We start from the raw sequence: 10,000 nt of genomic DNA, 5'->3' as shown, positions 1-10,000 counted from the left end.
TTAATATTTTTTAATAAAGAAATATATAAATAAGTATATTATTATTTATTATTATTATTATTATTATTATTATTATTATTATTATTATTATTATTATTATTGTTGTTGTTGTTGCCGCTTAGTTCTTGGCCCTGAATACCATACATACAACCTTCTCTCTCTCTCTCTCTCTCTCTCTCTCTCTCTCTCTCTCTCTCTTATTATTATTATTATTATTATTATTATTATTATTTGGGCTTAATGCTTGGCCCTGAATACCATACATACAACCCTCTCTCTCTCTCTCTCTCTCTCTCTCTCTCTCTCTCTCTCTCTCTCTCTCTCTTATTATTATTATTATTATTATTATTATTATTATTATTTGGCCTTAATGCTTGGCCCTAAATACCATACATACAACTCTCTCTCTCTCTCTCTCTCTCTCTCTCTCTCTCTCTCTCTTATTATTATTATTATTATTATTATTATTATTATTATTATTATTATTATTTGGCCTTAATCTTGGCCCTAAATCTCATACAACCCTCTCTCTCTCTCTCTCTCTCTCTCTTCACTGATGTTCTTCCTGTTTTCATCATCATCATTCGGCCAATTAAAAACCCTTAATTGGATTACGATTGTGAAACAGTCAGCGCCTGTAACCGGTAGAAAAACAAGTAAAAAATGCGCCGAAGTTTCTTCGGCGCAATCGAGTTTTCTGTACAGCGTATAATCAAGGCCACCGAAAACATAACTATCTTTCGGTGGTCTCGGTATAATGCTGTATGAGCCTCGGCCCACGGAAACTTTAACCACGGCCCGGTGGTGCTTATCCTATATCGTTACCAGAGGCACGATTATGGCTAACTTTAACCTTGAATAAAAAAAAAAACTCCCGAGGCTAGAGGGGTGAAATTTGGTATGCTTGATGATTGGAGGGTGGATGATCAACATACCAATTTGTAGCCCTCTAGCCTCAGTGGTTTTTAAGATCTGAGGGCGGACCGAAAAAGTGCAGACAGAAAAAGTGCGGACGGACAGACAAAGCCGGCACAATAGTTTTCTTTTACAGAAAACTAAAATTGATATTACTTTATCAGTTTGTTTCTGTGCATTCCAATTTATTTCGCTGTTTTTATCATATGTAGTTCTTTGAAAATTTTTTCGTCTTTATATTTCATATCTATGTCATTTTTAACGATAAATAATTGACGAAATGTTATTTTAATTTTACAGGCAGAATGCTGAGGTTAATTGGATCAGCCTCATCAGTGACAGGTTACTATCCACCTGTATCATTTCTTCCGATTGGATGGTCAGGTATGTTCATTTAATTTATTTATTTCTGCGGTTTTATTATTGTTTTCTTTTCCTGAGTGTTACAAATTCTTTTTCGACGGCTTGCTAAGTAGTCTTACACACACACACACATATATATATATATACATGTGTGTACAATAAGTTGCTGACGTGTATTTACGATATGTTTTATTATAGTATGCATGCATCCTCAAGGTGCATCCACACTGCAGTGAAACATGTCGTACACATGTCATCAACACACATGGTCACTTATTGCACACTCAGCATAAAGAGGTTGAATACAAGTTGGCGACTTCAAGGTAATTCCAGACAATGCTCAATAAAATTCTTCAACATTTGCCAAAGATTAGTTCTTCACATACTGTCACTGACTTGTTTTCAACCTGTTTGTGACATGTGTTCAACAAGGTGCCGACGTGTTTATAACATGTTTACGACATGTTTCGCTGCAGTCAACGTAACACCGAATATTAGGTAATAAGAGACGTCTTCAGTGTCACTGAATTATGAATTACTTATGTTTATCCTTGACACACTGCTTGTGACATGTATGGGACAAGACGGAGACGTGTTTATGACATGTTTACAATATGTTTACGATATGTTACTCTACGGTGCAGACTCACCCTGACGGTCACATTCAACGTAACACAGAATATTAGGTAATATGAGACATCTTCAATGTCACAGACATAATCATAGATAGTTACAAAGTGCCTACGTTTATCCTCGACACACTGTCTGTGTACATGTATGCAACAAGTTGCCGACATGTTTATGACATGTCTATGACATGTTTATGGCATGTTTACGACATGCTTGTAACATGTTTCACTGCAGTGTAAACGCATCCTAACCGTCAAGTCCATGTAACACCGGGTATTAGGTAACAAGAGACGCCTTCAGTGTTACAGACATAATCATGGATAATTACAAAGCACCTGTGTGTATCCAACACACTGTTTGTGACATGTATGCAACAAGTTACTGACATGTTTACAACATGTTTAAGACATGTATCAAACTCAACACTATAGGTAATAAGAGAAGTCTTCAATGTCACAGACATAATCATAGAGAATTACCAAGTACCTACATCCATCCTTGACACACTGATACCACCATAAGCGCTTATAGGTCATCCCTGAGGAATGTGGACGCTATAGGTAACTGTAGTAAGAGACGCAGGGTTTCATAGATTGTTTATAGTTGTTTATAGTTCCCTTCTCCCCCCCCGCACCCCTTACAACGTATTTTGACAAGTAGAAGGTCCGGCAAGAATTTAGAGTTTTTCAGCCTTGCGTCACGGAATAAGCTTAGTGACACCTGGCCGAGTATAATAGAGTGTAAGCTGGTATGTCGCTTATGTGAAGTGTTTGTGTTCTCTGGCCCCCAAAATTTTTGAGATGTCTTGTTCAAAATAGCCCTGAAATTATTTCGTCCTTTTTTTTTTATTTTTATGGGAAGTTGTAGCTACAATCAATGGGTAGAAAGTGATTGTTTTTCTCCTGTTTTGGTGGGTTAAAGTTGTAGTTAATGTGGGGTTATAGATTTTCAGTAGTGTTTTTTTTTTATTTTCGAAAAACATAATAATTTTTTTAATTGTTTAATTTATATTTTTTTTAATCAGCAGGTTATTTGCTTCTTATTTCAAGTTTGTTTATACAATCTGCGTTCAGTGATTTTATTAAAATTTTTTATCAGGAATTTATTTTTATTATTTTTTTAATATTGTCCTTCGTCTTATGCATGCCCTATATAGTTCTGTCTTACCTTTTGATACTTTAACATTCTCTCTCTCTCTCTCTCTCTCTCTCTCTCTCTCTCAGACACACATTTTTGGCACACTATTTGGTCTCCTTAAAAGACAATCGTTTTATTCGAAATATTTGGTATAGGAGTTTCTCTCTCTCTCTCTCTCTCTCTCTCTCTCTCTCTCTCTCTCTCTCTCTCTCTCTCGACCGGATGCCCAGCATTTTATTATGCCCGTTGTGGATTTGTATTGGCTGGCATTCTAGGTGAATGAGGGAATGGTAATGTTAAAAGGTATTTATAGAGCAGTTTGAGTCAAGTTCTTGCAGAGAGAGAGAGAGAGAGAGAGAGAGAGAGAGAGAGAGAGAGAGAGAGAGAGAGAGAGTGGTCACTACAAGAAATATGAAAAAATTTTGACAGAATTCATGAGAGAGAGAGAGAGAGAGAGAGAGAATGTTTGTCACTAAAAGAGAGAGAGTAAAATGCTGAGAGAGAGAGAGAGAGAGAGAGAGTAAAAGAAATAGAGTAAAAGAGAGAGAGAGAGAGAGAGAATGGTAACTACTGAAAATATAAGTAAAACGTTGAGAGAGAGAGAGAGAGAGAGAGAGAGAGAGAGAGAGAGAGAGAGAGAGAGAGAGAGAGAGAGAATGTTAAAGTGGCCACTACAAGAAATATGAATAAAAAATATATATAGAGAAAGAGAGAGAATGTTAAAGTGACCACTACAAGAAATGTGCAAAATTTGAAGAGAGAGAGAGAGAGAGAGAGAGAGAGAGAGAGAGAGAGAGAGAGAGAGAGAGAGAGACTGTTAAAGCGGTCACTGCGGGAAAAAATGTGTAAAATTTTAGCTTTTTTTTTTTTGTAACCTCCTCTTGGGAACAAAGAAAGTGAGGTATGTGTGTTTAGACAGAGATGGAATTTAATTATACGAATGGGCTAAGTTCGGAATTACTCTGTGGGAAGATAATGGTTAATTACTTTCTGTATGTTTGCTCATGTTAACCAAGATTTCCACACTTGTCAAAATCTGTTCTTTTTTATTAATGCTTCAGAGAGAGAGAGAGAGAGAGAGAGAGAGAGAGAGAGAGAGAGAGAGAGAGAGAGAGAGAGAGAGAGAGAGAGAGAATGAATATCACACCTTTCTCTCGCCCATTTTATACAAAACCATCACGTGGACCCATAAAATCCCCAGTTTAAAAGTCAAAAACAGGAAAGTTGCCAATACGAAATACGAGTCCCACGCCACATCAGGAATTGAAAAATACAATTTAGAGGATATTCTCAGTCATGTCTCGTGTTCATGCGTCCTGTTACAAGACTACGGGACCTAAGAAGCCCGGAGGCGTGACCTGCCATAACCTGGCACTGGCGATGACTGAAGCGGAACCCGTAGAAATTTCAGCGTTTTATACATGAGCTCCCGTATCCCCGATTGAACAAGTCACCGGGAAAAATGATGGATTATCGTACATGAGGCTGCTTTAATGCTGGATGGCAGGAATGATCGTACTTCCTTCTTTAGAATTCTTGTTATGTAAAGGAATTTGTTTATTGTTTTTTAAGCCATACAGCGTCGTTAGCTGTAGCTATGCGACGCCAGATGACGTAAATAAATCGATCAGTCAGTTTGAAAAAGTTATTCCTTCATGGTGAAATTGACTAATATTTTGTGTGTTACGCGGTGTTCCCTGTTTTTTTCCCTCACAGAGAGAGAGAGAGAGAGAGAGAGAGAGAGAGAGAGAGAGAGGCTATCACTTTGCTGGTTGGTTTGAAGAGAGAGAGAGAGAGAGAGAGAGAGAGAGAGAGAGAGAGAGGGAGACTATCACTTTCTGGTTCTGAGAGAGAGAGAGAGAGAGAGAGAGAGAGAGAGAGAGAGAGAGAGAGAGAGAGAGAGAGAGAGAGACTATCACTTTGCTAGTTAGTTTGAGCAGAGAGAGAGAGAGAGAATCACTTTGCTGGTTATTTCTGAGCACATAGAGTGGGAGAGAAAATAACTTTGCTGGTCAGTTCTGAGAGAGAGAGAGAGAGAGAGAGAGAGAAAAGAGAGAGAGAGAGAGAGAGAGAGAGAGAGAGAGAGAATATATCACACCTTCCCTAGCCCTTCTATATAAAACTATCATGTGGACCCATAAAATCCCTCATGTTAACCAAATTTTCCATACTGGTCAAAATCAGTCCTTTTGTATTAATGCTTCAGAGAGAGAGAGAGAGAGAGAGAGAGAGAGAGGGAGAGAGAGAATGAATATCACACCTTTCTCTCGCCCATTTTATACAAAACCATCACGTGGACCCATAAAATCCCCAGTTTAAAAGTCAAAAACAGGAAAGATTGCCAATACGAAATTCGAGTCCCCACGCCGCATCAGGAATTGAAAAATACAATTTAGAGGATATTCTCAGTCATGTCTCGTGTTCATGCGTCCTGTTACAAGACTACGGGACCTAAGAAGCCCGGAGGCGTGACCTGCCATAACCTGGCACTGGCGATGACTGAAGCGGAACCCGTAGAAATTTCAGCGTTTTATACATGAGCTCCCGTATCCCCCGATTGAACAAGTCACCGGGAAAAATGATGGATTATCGTACATGAGGCTGCTTTAATGCTGGATGGCAGGAATGATCGTACTTCCTTCTTTAGAATTCTTGTTATGTAAAGGAATTTGTTTATTGTTTTTTAAGCCATACAGCGTCGTTAGCTGTAGCTATGCGACGCCAGATGACGTAAATAAATCGATCAGTCAGTTTGAAAAAGTTATTCCTTCATGGTGAAATTGACTAATATTTTGTGTGTTGCGGTGTTCCCTGTTTTTTCCCTCACACAGAGAGAGAGAGAGAGAGAGAGAGAGAGAGAGAGAGAGAGAGAGAGAGAGAGAGAGAGAGAGGCTATCACTTTGCTGGTTGGTTTGAGAGAGAGAGAGAGAGAGAGAGAGAGAGAGAGAGAGAGAGAGAGGAGACTATCACTTTCCTGGTTAGCTTGAGAGAGAGAGAGAGAGAGAGAGAGAGAGAGAGAGAGAGAGAGAGAGAGAGACTATCACTTTGCTAGTTAGTTTGAGCAGAGAGAGAGAGAGAGAGAGAGAGAGAGAGAATCACTTTGCTGGTTATTTCTGAGCACATAGAGTGGGAGAGAAAATAACTTTGCTGGTCAGTTCTGAGAGAGAGAGAGAGAGAGAGAGAGAGAGAGAGAGAGAGAGAGATAGTTATTGACTGGTATGAGCAAGCCCTGACTGACTGATTGACTGAATCCGTGCATCTAACAATTGAACCTAACCTGTTGGTGGGTTGAATCCAGAGGTCCACATCAAGTCACGTACACTCTTACCTACCTTATAGCACTTGTGGGCTGCATTGGGATAAGGATTCTTGCTGGCATAAGGCCAAGTTAAACTAAACTAATAAATCAGTTAGGTCTGTGGATCGCAGAATGTGAAATTTCAAACATCTTTGTACATTCCCCTGACCTGAACTAGATGATGTTATTATTATTATTATTATTATTATTATTATTATTATTATTATTATTATTATTATTAAGTGGCACTTGTCTTGACAGAAGACTGCCACATCTAATTGCCCTTTCCGCTTCAATAATTCATCCGCGTTGCCCTTTTTTTATATATATTTTTTTGCAATTGCAAATTTATCCTGGTTTTGTGGTTGTCACGCCAAGTTGGGTTATCTCTTACCAAACCGTAGGAAGTCATTTCATGGATCGTGTTTAGAGATAATTGTTTTTGTTTTTTTATTTTTTTATTTTTATTTATTTATTTATTTTTTTTTTTTTTGGTGTCTGTGTTCTCTGGGAATGGTTCTGGTTAAATCTGGAAGACTGTGTTTAGGGTAGTTTTTTATTTTTTTTTGCTTTCTGTAAAAGAAAACTGTTGTGCCGGCTTTGTCTGTTCGTCCGCACTTTTTACTGTCCGCATTTCTTTCTGTCCGGACTTTTTTTGTCCGCACTTTTTTCTGTCCGCACTTTTTACTGTCCGCATTTCTTTCTGTCCGGACTTTTTACTGTCCGCATTTCTTTCTGTCCGGACTTTTTTTGTCCGCACTTTTTTCTGTCCGCACTTTTTTCTGTCCGCACTTTTTTCTGTCCGCACTTTTTCTGCCGCACTGTTTCTGTCCGCACTTTTTTCAGTCTGCACTTTTTCTCCCCGTAATTTTTCTCTCCGCACTTCTTTCTGTCCGCACTTTTTCTGTCCGCACTTTTTACTGTCGCATTTCTTTCTGTCCGGACTTTTTTGTCCGCACTTTTTCTGTCCGCACTTTTTTCTGTCCGCACTTTTCTGTCCGCGCTTTTCTGCGCACTTTTTCTGTCCGCACTTTTTCAGTCTGCACTTTTTCTCCCGTAATTTTTCTCTCCCGCACTTCTTTCTGTCCACACTTTTTCTGTCCGCACTTTTTACTGTCCGCATTTCTTTCTGTCTGCACTTTTTTCTGTCCGCACTTTCTCTGTCCGCCATCAGATCTTAGAAACTACTGAGGCTGAGGGCTGCAAATTGGTATGTTGATCATCCACCCTCCAATCATGAAACATATCAATTTGCAGCCCTCTAGCCTGAATAGTTTTCATTTTATTTAAGGTTAAAGTTTGCCATAATCGTGCTTCTGGCAGCGATATAGAGTAGGCCACCACCGGGCCGTGGTTAAAGTTTCATGGGCCGCGGCTCATACAGCATTATACCGAGACCACCGAAAGATAGATCTATTTTTCGGTGGCCTTGATTATACGCTGTAGTGGCTGTACAGAAAACTCTCTCTCTCTCTCTCTCTCTCTCTCTCTCTCTCTCTCTCTCTCTCTCTCTCTCCGTAAAATCGTGATAAATAATGCTACTGGCGTTCCACCATTCAAGGTCAGATTTAATGTCAAATGGGACCCATGCGTGATCAGTCAAACCAACGAAGGCTGAGTGGTAGTGTCGCTCTCTTGACAACTCGCTAGGTTTCGGTCACATGGCACACTGTAGGTGATTGGTTGAATGTTTGTGGGTTTAAATGCCTCTTTATCTCTCTCTCTCTCTCTCTCTCTCTCTCTCTCTCTCTCTCTTTGGCTCTCGCGTTCTCTCTCTCTCTGTTTTTCTCTCTCTTTTCCTGTATTTCTCTCTCTCTCTCTCTCTCTCTCTCTCTCTCTCTCTCTCTCTCTCTCTCTCTCTCTCACAGACACACACACAATTTTCTCTCTCTCTCTCTCTCTCTCTCTCTCTCTCTCTCTCTCTCTCTCTCTCACAGACACACACACACTCTCTCTCTCTCTCTCTCTCTCTCTCTCTCTCTCTCTCTCTCTCTCTCTCTTTTATATCACGTTCACTGGACACCAGATCACACTTCAGTTTTATGTCATTGTCATTCCCTCTCACAAATTTTGTAATTGCATTTTACTTTCTTTTTTCGAACTTCCCTTTCTCTTTCGAAAGTGAAAGTGAAATTCGAGTTCAATTGATTTCCAGCACTAATGAGGACCAGCTCACTTGACCGAGATTGCTTTTTTTTTCTCTATTATTTTCATTTTCTTTCACTTACGTGCGATTGTCATAGATCATTTGTGTCACAAAATCGTGATTATTATTTTTGTCTTTTATATTTATTTTATTTTAATCTTTTTCTGTTATTTGTTATTTGTAATTGTATTTGTTATTTGTAATTGTTATATTTTTCAGCATGATCATCATCATCGTCATTACATGATAAAAGTTGTTATTTTTTTATTTATTTGTCTCTGGAAATATAATTCTAATCTTGAGAATCAGCTTCAGTCAGTACTAATTTACCTTAATATTTCTTTGACTTTTTAATTGTTTAAATAGATTGTATTTGCAAATGTAATTATTGTTATTATTGTTATATAGCAACTTATCTCTTGCCATCTAATCCCAGTCTTAATATGAAATTCCTTGTTTAAATATATTGTATTTGCAAATGTATTTGTTGTTATTATAACAACTTATCTTTTGCCATGTAATTCCAATCTTGATATCGCATTCCTTGTTTAGATATGCTGTGCTTGCAAATGTATTTGTTGTTATTGTTATATAACAACTTATCTTTTGCCATCTAATTCAAGTGTTAATATCATATTCCTTGTTTAAATAAATTGTATTTGCAAATGTATTTGTTTTTATTATTGTTAAATATATAACTTATCTTTTGCCATGTAATTCCAATCTTAATATCATATTCCTTATTTAAATATTCTGTATGTGCAAATGTATTTATTTTTATTATTGTTATATAACAACTTATATCATTTGCATAACAGATTACAACAGAAGCATTACATTGCATGGCAACTATGACTGATTGCATGCAGGCGTGACGAAATGCTGTTGACTTGCTTGTTTGTTCATGCACGGGCATGCATGAAGCAGTGACGTCATGACGTGATAACTTTTTAGGCGGTTACTGATCTTAGTGATTAGTCATGCTGTTTCGATAATATATTGAGTTTAAGTTCACTTATTGGGTAACTAATAAGTTTTTTTAGTTTAGTGATTAGTCATGATGTTTCGATAATATATTGAGTTTAAGTTCACTTATTGGGTAACTAATAAGTTTTTTTTAGTTTTCTGAAAAGAAAACTATTGTGCCGACTTTGTCTGTCCGTCCGCACTTTTTCTGTCCGCCCTCATATCCTAAAAACTACTTAGTCTAGAGGGCTGCAAATTGGTATGTTGATCATCCACCCTCCAATCATCAAACATACCAGATTGCAGCCCTCTAGCGTCAGTAGTTTTTATTTTATTTAAGCTTAAATTTAGCCATAATCGTGCGTTTGGCAACGATATAGGCCACCACCGGCCCGTGGTTCAAGTTTCATGGGCCGCGGCTCATGCAGCATTATACCGGGACCACCGAAAGATAGATCTATTTTCGATGGACTTGATTATAGGCTGTAGCGGCTGTACAGAAAACTCGATTGAGCTGAAGAAACTTGAGCGCACTTTTTAGTTGT

General features: G+C 38.2%; 1 protein-coding gene across 1 annotated transcript in view; it reads left to right on the top strand.

Annotated features, from left to right (window-relative positions):
* LOC136835876 (uncharacterized) overlaps positions 1-10,000 on the top strand; it is a 159,872-nt gene that overhangs the window by 89,246 nt on the left and 60,626 nt on the right. Inside the window, exon 3 of the mRNA XM_067099722.1 lies at positions 1,216-1,299. Coding sequence (XP_066955823.1) covers positions 1,216-1,299 — 84 coding nt within the window. The remainder of the gene's footprint in view (positions 1-1,215; positions 1,300-10,000) is intronic.

The sequence above is a fragment of the Macrobrachium rosenbergii genome, chromosome 55, assembly GCF_040412425.1.
Source record: "Macrobrachium rosenbergii isolate ZJJX-2024 chromosome 55, ASM4041242v1, whole genome shotgun sequence".
Lineage (NCBI taxonomy): Eukaryota > Metazoa > Arthropoda > Malacostraca > Decapoda > Palaemonidae > Macrobrachium > Macrobrachium rosenbergii.
This window is presented reverse-complemented; position numbering and strand designations above follow the sequence as displayed.